Here is a 12,759-nt window from a genome sequence, read left to right as displayed (position 1 = left end):
AGGGAAACGTCCACACTAGATATGTATTAAACATATATTAGACATACAGTAAATGTCTATATCAGATATACTTACTTATGGCAATATTCAACAATAATGTCTCTTTTGAGTTTTAGAACTTCATCCTATAATGAGACAATATTTTCTTCTTAGTATCATGCATGTAGGACTTACATGTACTGTGAATCTAACAAAACCAAAACACTTATAACATCTTCTATTAATATGATTTTAAAAACCCTACCAGGTTATGTACAGTATAACAAACATCTAAACTATGAAATGCCAAAACTTTAAGGAGGATAAACATCAATAAAGATTTCAACCAGTACGCCAGACCCAGTAGACAGTTAAGGAAGTCTTGTAAATAAATTCAGAATTATTTTATTCAAGTCTGGTTCGTATAATTTTGTTCACAAATTCTGTAATATTTCCTAAAAGACTCTTCAGCTAGCAGTTATTTCTTCATACACTCAGCCTACTGAGCTGGCAAGAAGCTTATGAGTACATTAAACTAAATAATTTATGCTATTTCAAAAAGAGAATAGCCATTAAGTGTTTGTGTAGAAGGAGTTTGATTTTACTACCTGGTAAATTCTTAAAGGCCATGCCTTTACAGAAGTTTAATCCAGGATCCATGTTCTCACATTTAGACACTGAATAAAGAGGAATTTGCAAAAGGCAAAATCTATACACAGCATGATATCTTTACAATTACTGTTTTTTTATAACTATCACATATTCTTCTAAAATTAAAAAAATAATACAACTGCTAGAAATATTTATTAAGAGATCCTTCCGCACATAGTGTCTGTCTCTAGCTAGGACCACTGTTGGATGCTTCATATGTGAAAGCCCAAAGCAGTTCTGCACCTATCAGCATAACTGTAGCCAGAACTTATCTCCTTACCTAAGCTGGAAATGATTTAGGATGCCCGTTAGCATCCACAACCTTTAGTTAGCCACGTGTCTGCAGACTGCTGCTGCTTTCCATGCACCTCTCCACCACCAGCCTTGCAGCCATGCCCATGGGAGACCACGGGGAGACGGCACAGTGGAAGAAGGTTCACCTGAGTCTCCCACTACTGCCGGTGGAGCTAGGCCACCATCTGCAGCTCTGCGCCTGACCTGCACACCCTGGCCACGTCCCAGCCACCTCCCCTCCGCTGAGGTTTCCACAACTGCCGCCAGCTTACCTTTCTTTCTAAAGTAACTACGGAGTAAGTACAACACTAACTCAAAGCTACCACTTTGCTTACGTGCCAAAACCCAACAGTCCCTCTCAAAAAGGCCGAGGAGCCTCCTGACGTACTTACAGGGTTTTTAAGCATGCTGCCCAGCGCCTCTCTCTTTTGAGTGAAAGTGTTCAGCATCCTATCTCGGGGTCCCCGCTTCTCCAGCTGAATGGAAATGAAAGCTTCTGGAGGCCTAATGAGGGGGAAAAAAGCATGGGAGCTGAGAAGAGTCACCTCTCAAAAGGCAAACTGATAACTTCCTTCTGAACCACTCCAAAAATTCTTTAGATTAGACACAGCTTCTCCAACAACATTAATTTTACTCATTCCTTATCTACCACAGGTACAAATATACTGGGTCTTGTGGATTAGCGACCAGAAATGAGATAGCTCTGGGGAAAGTCTCCCAGTCTACATATTTTTCATTTTGGTGCAAGTGAAATAAATGATGAAAGACATTATGACAGTTTAAAAAAAAAATAAAGTAGCTTCTCGTACTGGCATTAAGGTAGTAACAGAAACTGTGGGCTGCCTGGGCTAAGGTGGACATGTTGAATGCCTTTTTATTTGTACCTTCAAACCACAGGTTGTTCAATTAGCATAGAGTTTTCAGTGCTTGACTTCCAGCTGATCGGCACTGAATAATATAAAACATTGCTCTAACTGTGTCTTGCCAGCACCCTGTTAGTACACAGTACCCCATGTAAGAGCCACAACATCGGGCCGAGGAGCTAGTAAGTGGGCAGACGAGCACCAAGACCAAGCTCTGTTCTACAGGAGGAGCAAAGTCATATTTAATGGCCTTATTCTGGCCCACTGATGCTTAGAAACTCCTTTGAGATATCTGGATTCCCTGCTTTAATTAACAGGTTATCTCCATGGGGTTTGATGTGAAGCCAGAGTCCCATTGACAAGGTATGGCAAGACAACCACAGCGCTCAGACCACCAATTCACACCAAGAAACACAGCGTCTGGGAGCATGCCCTTATGATCAAGAGCCCCTCACTATGGTTTTTCACAGCAGAGGCCCAGTGCAATGTAAATCAGGTAGTGCTTGGGATTTACACGTGTGCCAGACCGACAGCTACCCAGTGGAGCGGGCCTGGCCAGTCTGTAACAAATACCTTTTAGTGGTACAGAGTAAACCTGGAGAACGCCCGGGAGAAAATGAAGTGGCCGGTGTGGTTGCTTGCAGCAGCTGATCCTCTGCTTCACTCCCAGACAATGAATTTCTTCCACTTGCTGAACTGCTCTGACTTCTTAGACTTACATTTCCTTCCTAAAATATCAGGAATATCAATTCTGTGCCTGCTCTCATAAAGACTGGCAGCTCTTCCTACTAAATCAGAGCAGATTTGCAATTCTGTATGCTTTCATTTACCCTAGCTTTATGATGCAATAATTCACTAGGATCATTGAAAGTCACAGAAGAAAAACATTCCTCATTGAGCAGAGGCATAATGAAACTGTAGCAGCAGTAGTGTCAGAGGCAGTACCCAATTTATAAATCAGACAACATTCTCTACATTCAATCAGCTTTAAATAAAATATGAATATTCCCAGATATTCACACTTTCAAATATGTACAAATAATTGTATATGTAGATCACTTGTCTGGAAAATCAGTTTGCCTCCCCACAAACACAAAAAACTACACTCCTCCCTCCACATCACCTATCTAAGACCCAGTGGCTCCTGGTATGAAGGAACCTCAGAATTTTCTGCATATTTATATAAAAATAATCCTGATTTCCAAGCAGGAACAAGCAGTACTTTTCCAAGTTCTTGAAGTCATACTTCAAAAGTGGCACAGGCACTTTAAAGTCCAAGGGAGCTAAAAAAGCACATTAATTCCCCTGCAAACCAAAGAGAGCTATTTTCTTTTGTGAATAGTGGCAAAGGTAAAGACCAAAATGGGGGAAAAAAGCTATATTTTGAGGGTTGAGTTCCTTCTCCTAACTAAGTACTAGCTAGGCTTAGGTCAGTGCCAGCTTGCAGATGGATCTACCAAAGAACACCTTTGCTCTGTTGCAGTAGAAAATGGACTTAGTGCCCAGAGAACTATTCTTCCTGCTTGGCTGAGCATTGGGAATATCCAACATGTATTAAAAAAACAGTGGTCACCAACTACCTTACAAGTAAATGGGCAGACTTGAGCAATGTCTTTGTTCCCGAGAAATGTCTCGGCCTATAAACAAAGTCAGTAGAGGAGAGCTGGGCACTGAGGTTAACAATACATGGGAGCTTGCCATTCTGAAGGTCCTAGACCAGTATCACACAGACTGGTCTGCATGAGGACTAATTGTGCAGTGAGACTGGATTGGTTAAGCCTGTGGCCTTCATGGCACAGCCCATGGGTCTTGGCTATCAACCAACCAGACCATGGTGCGGGTGTTGCAGAGGACACAGCTCCCTTGGCATCACGCAACCAGCTCTCCTTCACATGGGCTGAAGGGAGATGCCATGGGCCTTGGCCTGTGTCAGGTGGGCAACCATACCACCCACGGCACTGGTGTGTCCCTCGGTGCACATACAGCCCGTGACATCCTGCCACCATCTCCCTGTCCTATGCAAGAAGGTTATACAAGATTTCTTCCAATTTTACATGTTAATCTGGAATAACAGATGCATGACCTCCTTATCACTGCCTCTCTTGGTTGTATTAATTGTCCTCTGTCTGTAAGTTTGGTTAGTTAGCTAATAACCCGCTGACTGTAAATCAGCAAAAACTGATCCAGAACGGATGCAGCACCCATTAAATGATTTACAGAGAGAAGACACCTGAAAATGAAAAATACAGTCGCTGCCATTCAGTGGAAAAGAAACTATTCAGCATTTAGACTGTAAAAGAGCTTCAAATGTGTGGAAGATCAATCCTTTCCAACTGGGGCATGAAGACCTATTCCCAGAGTAAGACTACTCATGGTTATCAGCAGGGACACACAACACCAGCACTTTGTATGGCATCGTGGAGAATTGATTTCGGAAAGAAACAGAGGTTGATCAGTTCCACTGAGGATTTCGGTGCTGCAGGATCTGATTATAAATGAAGACGGGGAATCTCAGGCTTCTCAGTGAGAGGGAATGGAAACCAGCCTCTGGGATGAACTAGACCATGGCCAGCCCTGGGAGGCTGCACACCTGGCCATCCAGCTGCCAATGTCTGGGTACCCACCAAGTGGCTGCAGAGCACAGCAGCTCCCTGGGACTCGGCCCATGTGTTGCCAAAAGTTGCATGAGATCAGTGCTGCGAAGGGTTCCCGCTCAGCAGCCCGCAGGCAGCTCTTTTTCCTGGTGGGCTGTCAGGATATCAGTTTGTTTAGTCCAACAGATCTCAGCTGTACAGTGCAGAATCACTGTCCTGCTCATGTTGGACACGATGCAAACCATGCAGTGGTGAAACAAGTTTGTTCTGGTGCAGCCGACAGTCTGTGAGGTGAGTGTTGGCCCTAGGACTTTCCTTACATTCACCTCCGGTGTAAGGAAAGGAAATACATAGGACACTGCTCTAGGAACAGCAACTCATGCTCAGAAGCTTGCAAGTCACAACTGTGTAAGACATCTTTCCCTCTCCTCCCCACACTGCAACTCCAAGTGACCAAAAATGAGACAACAAGGAGTCACGATAACGTCTTATTTTTCATTTTTAACTCAGAAAGAAACTGGTGTCACACAGGAAATGTTTTAGCCTCATTTCGTTAGCTGGTTCTACCCATCTTTAGCAACTTTTGAACCCTCTGACTAATTTTAAATACATTTGGCATAAGAACAGAGTTCTCAAAGGTATAAAGCTCCTTCCAGTTTTGCAAAATCAGCATTCAGCTGGTGAGGACAGCCCCCTGCTCGGGGAAAAGGCAAGGAGAGTTTGACCCCTAGCCATTTTGCTCAGTTTGCTTAGCTCCAAGGAGGCAGTGCCCAGCTGGGCTCCCAGCACCACAGCCAGGCAGTCAGCACACACACGGCTACAAACCTGCCACAAAACACAGTGCTTCTTGCCCAGCTAGACAGCAAAACATGGGCACTTCCCATACACAGGAATGAGCTGAGGGTACTGCCTGGTGGCCAGGGACCGAGCGTGGGGAGCATCGGGGGATGCAAGAGGGGTCTGAGGGGGGACGGACGGGGTGTCCTAAGGAACATGGAAAGATGTGTCAATATAAAAACACAGAAGGCAAGACCAGATCCCTAAGGAATCTCTATTTGCTTACAAATTCAAAATTGCATACGAGGTCACTTAGCTCATCGCTATAATGCAGCTGTCTCTGGAAGAGGCACAACAGCTGCATAAGAAAATGCAACACAGAGCCCTACAACAATTTAGCTTGTATGAAGCAAGGGCAGCTCCTGAGTACCAGATCATAAACATAGGATGAAAAAAAAAAAAAAGCAGGCAAAAATAAGGTAAGGAACAGTAATGGCTTGGTGACCCTGGCAGGTAGCTTTTGAAGCAATATTGCGGCATTAGGATGACATGAATGTTTCCCATTGGAAATAGTGTTGACCATACTTCTGTTTTCAGAAGACAGGACAAACGAAAGCAGCAGGAACTGATGGTTTCGCCATCCCAGAAGAATGCATATTTCAAGGTCAGTTTGTGATTGCTAGCCTTAATGTGTACCACAGGCTATAAGATTTCACCCATGCCTTTTGAATTCAATTCATCTCCAACCTCTTTCAGTTCTCTCTTGAGGTATATTTTTAGCTATGCTTCATCACTTACCCAGCTAATAGACTTTAAATAAATCACTGATGTGACACCATTTATTTTTATGTCATATGCTAATACACAATCAGTGCAGTTCCTGCAGTCATCAGTGATGATGTTCCAAGTATTGCGCAGGGCTGCCATCCAATTGATTATAAGCAGAATTAACAGATGGCCTCCTTGGGCTAAGCTTGACAAAACCCATTATTACTAGTGCAATGTGAGGAAGAAGATGCTGCTAACCTTGATGTCCAGGGTACGGGGAGGCTGGACCAAGTAACAAAAGGAGGCTTGCTGAACTGCCACCAAAAGAGCATTCTTCTGAATGACCTGACAGGCCAGAATAAGTTGCATGTTCCTTATTGCAGATGGACACAAGAGCTAAGGAGAGGGAAAACAACGTGTCAGGCATTTTTTCTGCCATTTAAAAGACAGGTTTCTTTACAGACATTGGTCTTTGTCTTGCAGTACTTCAGCAGCTTAATTTAATGAAAGCAGGGGCAAGGGAGAGCATTCTATTATATTTGTACACGTTGTTATCATTGAAACATGACTAAAAGTAGAGATCAAGGAAACATTTCATTCATTTGTATTTAGTGAGTTGTATTCTCAGCTCTACTCTGTAGAGCAGTTCAGTGCTAGACAGTGCAGCAAAGTGCAAACAGGCTGGGAAAGGAGTACACACCAAATAAAACATATTTGTTTCTCCTTGGCAAAGTTTTATTGCGTGCCACCCTGCTGCAAAGTCCAGGTCATGACTGAGTTGGTGGTAAGAAAGAGACTTTGCAGAGAACCTTAAAGAAGAAATCTCCATGGCCTGGTGGTCTGTGATACTGTTTTTATACACCCATAGAAAGAGGGAAGGACTAAGTATGCCAAATAGCATTGAAGACTAAGGTTGGTTTTTTTCATTACAGAACTCTCTACACCAAATGTTATCACTATGTGTGCATACAGCCACACACAGGCATCCTGCTTTATTTAACAAATAAACTAAACTCAGACTAAACCCTGCTGACTCAATGAGTTTCACCCCAGTAAGGATTCCTGGATTAGGCCACATTAACAATCAAATTTTCAGTGCAATTTCAGGAAATTAGTTATAAAACAGTAGACTAAATCATATTAACACTCAGAGGAAGGCAAACAGTAGAGAAGTTTATAGTGTGTAGTAAACACATGACTGAGGCCCTTACATACTCCAGCAAATAAATAATAACATAATACACATTTTTTCCTTATTCTGCAAATTAAATCATTCACCTGCATAACACCATCTCTTGTACGGAAACTAAACTTTCCAATATGACTGTCGATTTCTTGAATGCTTAATGGTAAGCTGGATGGAATATATCTGCAATAAAAGCAAAATTATCTATAAACGTGGAGTATGGCACAGAAACAAGCCAAACTGAGGATGAAAGGAAAATAGTGATAAATTCAGAAATACTTTTCATTCCATTCCACCTTTAAATGTAGAACACATAATGGAATTGGTCACTCTAGTCCCTAATTTAGTGATACTAGGACGTTGCTTTAGTTTTCAGAAGTAGTTTTGAAAGAAAAAATAATGTATCCCATGATGTTTTGTGGTTGACTTTACGATGACTTACTAGCTCCTTCTAGATGAGCTTGGTCTAAACCAGTGAAAAAGCTGCTTGTTTAGTTTCCAGTATTGGTTCCTAATGTGTTTTTTTTTTTTTTGTGTGCTGCTGTACAGTCTTCTAAGCTCTGATATCCATCACTGCCCCAATTCAATTAGGAGCTGAAGTTTCATTCCAAGCTGCTTGCAATAGCTAAACTTGTTTGGAACGGCCCAATTTGCACAGCAGGTATAGTGTATGCAAGGCAATAGGATGCAAACAACAGCACGGGACTGCAGGTGGTATATGTACAGGTCGGAAGGGAGCCCTGCTGCCTCTGTCAGCAGGGAACAACTGGCAGGATGCCCTCCCTGAATATAGTAAGATAACTCACAGGTTATTTCCTTTCTTCCTCCCAAACCGTGATCTAAACTACACACAAAGCGGTGTGTTTACACGTGTGTACAGAAGCACGTATTTACCAACACTTTAAAGAGCAAATCAAGGCAACTGTAAAATCTACTTGGGTCCAATCACTTTCCTCAGGGGAAAAGGGAAGATAATAAATAGCCTTTTTGTTGTGCAGAGATTGGGTCTAGTAGCTACTGAGTTGAAAAACAAAGACCAATGACGTCACTTCATGAAGTGCGGCATAACTCTAGGAGAATAAGCTTTCTTCGTGTTCAGAATAAGGACTTCATTCACAACAGTTTTTGAGGTCCCGTTTTGCTACTATGGGGTTTGGGGCAATCACTTTCAGGGCAGCCCTGTTAGGCATCCCTCACTTTGAAAGTAAATGCACTTTAGTCCCAAAATTGCCACACAAATTTGGTGTCTCCTCACTTTCACGGCTCAACAGTTTTAAATTAGCATTGTTCAGTCCCAGACTCCATACAAAAAGGAAACAAATCATGCAGCATTTTACATTTTCTGCCTGAATAATTTTATGTATTTTATACACTGAAGTTTTTGTGGCTTATATGTGATCCTAAGCAGACTAAAGGCTTCATCCCACCCAATCTAAAGAAATTATGCCCTGTGAAACTCCAAAAATTTCAGTCTACCTGTCAACACAGCTGTCGTCTTCCAGGAGAGATGTAATGTATAGTGGTGGGAGGTGGTCTGCTTTCTCCCCGTGAGATGCAGATTCAAACAGCATGGGCCTCAGGTACAAATGGAACTCCCCAAAACCTGCTTCCATGGCAAAAGCCTTATATAACCTAGAAACAAAACCACGTGGATGCATTTGAAAAATTAACTTCCTGTCTGCCGTAACCAGCGCACACCTAGAAACCCACATCCATCCGATTCATTTCAATGATCCATCTGCGTTCAACTTAAAACTTTTATTGGCATCTGGAATAGTATGATGGATATGAAGCAAACAAGTGTTGTACCCAGATAGCTGATGGTTGCTTAGTGTCGCCTGTTCGATTGACACAGACAGCACTTACAAACAAAGGACAATAGCAAGTTTACAGTGTCACAAGGGCAAATCAAGGGAAATATGCTAACTGTTCCTATTTAGAAAGGACTGCATTTGGCAGAGAGGTGAAGAATATTATTTTAGACTAGAAACTGGGAAGAGGACTGACTAGCAGAGAGAAAGCTTCAAAAGACAAGCAGAGCTCATACACGTTATCACTATTAAAACAGTGAGTTCATAACTTAAGAAACATTTATTCTAGAAGCCCCCAGTATTACACAACCACAATACCACCTCCCTAATATAACAAATTGTGAGTGCAGTCCATCAGCAGACAGTAAACACGCAGTCTAGATGCAACCACTAGCTCAGGAAAGCTCTAAAGCACCAAGCATCAGAAGTTGGGCACTGTCCTGCTTTTTGTATTCCCTCCCTATGGATCCATCTCTGCACTCCTTCAGAGGTAAAACCACTGAAACACTGATCTGACCTGTGATGCCTCTTCTCATGTAGTGTAAGAAGATGGTAAAAAGTAAGACTTTGACTTTTTGATACAGACTACAAAGAAATAAGGTACTCCCTTGCTTCCACCTAACATCTAAGGCAGGTGTTTTATCAGTCAAGAAATCAGGTCACAGAGAGGCTATGCTGTGAGAACGTGATAAAAACACAAATAGGAACTAGAAGACTTAGTTCTTTAGAATCACATAGCGTTCCCTGCCTGCAAAGTAAGGGAAAGAAAAGGGAAGGAGACAAAATAATATATGAAAGACACCATGAGCATCAATCAATAGTCATATGGAGCACAGCCAAAATCAACTCTAAGGTCTTAAAACAGAGCTCTATGTAATTACTATAAACGTTGCTCTTTTAGTTGACCAGTATAGACATATGAATAGCCTGTACAGAGCAGACATCAGCACACAAATCACCTTATTAGTACTGTGCAAAGGGGAAAAAATAGAAAAAAAGAAAAGATATTAAAAAGGTGACTATGTCCAACAAAAACAGAAAGAGGCAAAATCCAGACTAAAGCTGCACTGTCTAGCTCTACTAGTCTACCAAAGGATATCCCTTTTCATGAGGTAGTAGAAGATGAATACTGAGGAATAAAGAGAAGCAACAAGGACTGTAAGGAACAGCATACACAATGTAAATGTGGACTGTTAGATGTTTCCTTTCCACTCTGGGAATGGAAAGACAGGCAAGTAATGGGAGTAATTCTGGCAGGTCTCCCCAAAAAGTCTGATAGAAGCTATGCTATCAGGTAGAGGAGTCCACAAATGTAGGTGCACTCACTTCATTTCACTCTACATAGCAGGAAAAAAGATTACTAACTTTTCTGATGTTTCAGTCTGAATCTGAGTCTCTAATAGTTGATATTATAATGAACTGTGAACTTCATCACATCAAAAGAAGATATAAAAATAGCCCCTCAAAATGTCACATTGAATAAACTAGATATGTTTATACTGGAATTTAGAGAGAATTAACCATTTTCTATTAAATAAAGGTAATGTTACGCTTAATGTCCTTACATACATGTCATGAAGTCTTACTTTTTGTCATAACTTTCCTTTGAATTTCCATCCTTTACTGGAAGAATCACAATCTACTGTTACTTTTCAGGGATTTCTAAGTATGTCACCTCAGATGAGTATGTCCTCTTAGCCCTGTTCCCAAAAGAAATGCAGCCGTGTGACCATCCGGTCTGCTCATCTGTCTCATCTGGATAATCAGTTGGTGAAAATTAATGAAATCCGACACAGAGACAGGGCTTTCAAGATATTAAGTTCCTACAAGTTTCATGAAAAAAGCTGATTGGATATTGATTTTTCAGCTAAGTGAAAAGTTGCAGTGTAACCTTACCCCTTATAAATTACCAGAAAAGGTACGTATGTATGTGTATGAGTGAAGGAACACAGAGATAACTCAAACAGCAGAAGTTTCACTAGAACCTGTATTTTATTAGAGAGCTGAGTACCCAACCAAGGAACACAAATTGTCGAGAAACGAGACCTTCTTGCTTCATGGAATTGCTTGGGTTGCAGTAAATTAATCTGCTTGTTAGTTTGCCGAAGAAAGTTCTAGATACCAAATTATAGCTATTCAAGAAGTTCTTATTTTAACGGAAAAGAGTTGTGACAGAAAATTTTCCACCAAAGTAAGTTTGAATGGTGGCGGCTCACATATCTTAAAGATGGCTAGGTTTACAGCTGCTGAAAATAAATGCTGCTGACCTTTTTATATGGACTCTAAATTTTCAAGAAGAAAGCTAGAGAAAGGGTTAAGAAGAAGAAATAATCTCGACTGGAATGACATCTATCCAACACACACAACTTTGCTATTGCAAGCAATCATGCCTCACAAATGCTTTTCATAAATTAATCAAGCCCCATTTTAAAACTTAGTTTTCTACCCTTTGTTCTTTCCCTTCCAGAACTTTGTTGTCTCATTCTTAAATATCCCCTTTTAATTTCCAGCTTAAATTTATTCACAGTGATTAGATCCATTTGTTCTGCTGCCAAAGTTGACCTTTAGCTTAAATAACTCCTCTCCATTCCTAGTGCTTATCTTCCTGGTGTATTTATAGAGAACAATCTTATCTTCTCTCAGCCTTCATTTTCCTAGGATAAACAAGCCAAGATATTTCATTTGCTTTTGTAAAATGTATTCTCTGTTTTCCCTCAGCATGCTATTAGGTCATCTTTGCTCCCATTCCAATCTGAATTTATCTTGCCTGAACACAAATCTCCAAATTATATTTAATAACCCAGGTGAGGCCACACCAGAATCATGTACACAGCATCAATTCTCCCCCTCTCTACTGTTAATAAAACTCATTGCCTGATTCACAGTAGGATATTGCAGTTGCAATATGTTGGCAGCTTACAATCATCCAACGGCCAGCTCTAAGCCCAGTTCGTTCTCCTCCCCTGTTGCTTCCAACTAATAAGCTCAAAGTTCACTGGAGAATTTCCTATTATTATGTGCAACCTTAAGCTTTGTGTTATTGATGCTTATCTCCTTTTGGCTACTCCAGTCCCTAGAACCGTGAGTTCTTCCTGTAAGATATTCCATTTATTTTCCATATCAGTTTTATCTGCCAGCACTACAATGTCCTGATTTTAATAACACCCTCTTATGTTTTCTACTGAGATCATTAATAAAAATGTCAAGTAATATGGAGCTGAACAATAGGAACTTCACCAATAACCTGCCTCCAAGCCAGTAGTTAAACACTATCCTTTGTAGTTTCCCCATTAGCTCAGTCCTTATCTTCCTCGTCTTCCTGTACAAATTGTCATCTTCTCCAGCTGATAACTCCCTAAATGCATGACACTGGCTTCCCTTGTGTAGATTATTTCATTATCGTTGTAAGGATCAGCATAGCCAGAACAATTTTTACGCTTTCCTACCTCTGGTGGTGAACAAACCTTGAACATATTGCGTGCCTTATATTGCACTAGTCTTCATAAGAAGGCGGTTAAAATAATTGTCTGTGTTAAACTCTGCAGAAGAAGGCATCTTTATGTTCCTTCAATCAGTGAATTCCTCCTGCTCCTCTTTTTGACAAAATTTTGGTATTTTCACTGGGGAAAAGCCTCTCCTGTTACGCTTTGAGGAGCAGTGTGGCCTCAACTTTTGAAACTAATGAACATCTGGAAACCCCAGGTAGACTCCATTTCCATGTAACAAGCAAACATATCTCTCACAACACAAATGCAGGCACTGTCCCTCTCTCTGTGTTTTTTTTTTTTTCCCAAATATAGTAGGTGGTCTAAAAACTTCTAAAAAGAAGTAACTTT

The 12,759-nt window shown here is 41.1% G+C and overlaps 2 protein-coding genes across 2 annotated transcripts in view; both read right to left on the bottom strand.

Moving 5' to 3' along the window:
- Positions 1-3,620, bottom strand: part of LOC104294286 (coiled-coil domain-containing protein 162-like) — a 43,167-nt gene extending 39,547 nt beyond the window's left edge. The window contains exons 1-3 of the mRNA XM_009893872.1: positions 3,613-3,620; positions 1,260-1,428; positions 76-125 (exon numbers count right to left, since the gene is read on the bottom strand). Coding sequence (XP_009892174.1) covers positions 76-125; positions 1,260-1,428; positions 3,613-3,620 — 227 coding nt within the window. The remainder of the gene's footprint in view (positions 1-75; positions 126-1,259; positions 1,429-3,612) is intronic.
- A 1,616-nt stretch (positions 3,621-5,236) lies between these two features.
- LOC104294285 (transmembrane protein FLJ37396) overlaps positions 5,237-12,759 on the bottom strand; it is a 39,683-nt gene continuing 32,160 nt past the window's right edge. The window contains exons 20-23 of the mRNA XM_009893871.1: positions 8,589-8,744; positions 7,205-7,295; positions 6,185-6,322; positions 5,237-5,365 (exon numbers count right to left, since the gene is read on the bottom strand). Of these exons, the coding sequence (XP_009892173.1) occupies positions 5,237-5,365; positions 6,185-6,322; positions 7,205-7,295; positions 8,589-8,744 (514 nt within the window). The remainder of the gene's footprint in view (positions 5,366-6,184; positions 6,323-7,204; positions 7,296-8,588; positions 8,745-12,759) is intronic.

Source organism: Charadrius vociferus, unplaced genomic scaffold (assembly GCF_000708025.1).
Source record: "Charadrius vociferus isolate BGI_N301 unplaced genomic scaffold, ASM70802v2 scaffold129, whole genome shotgun sequence".
In the NCBI taxonomy this organism is placed as follows: domain Eukaryota; kingdom Metazoa; phylum Chordata; class Aves; order Charadriiformes; family Charadriidae; genus Charadrius; species Charadrius vociferus.
The sequence above is the reverse complement of the archived record's forward strand: the minus strand, read 5'-3'. Positions and strand labels throughout refer to the sequence as shown.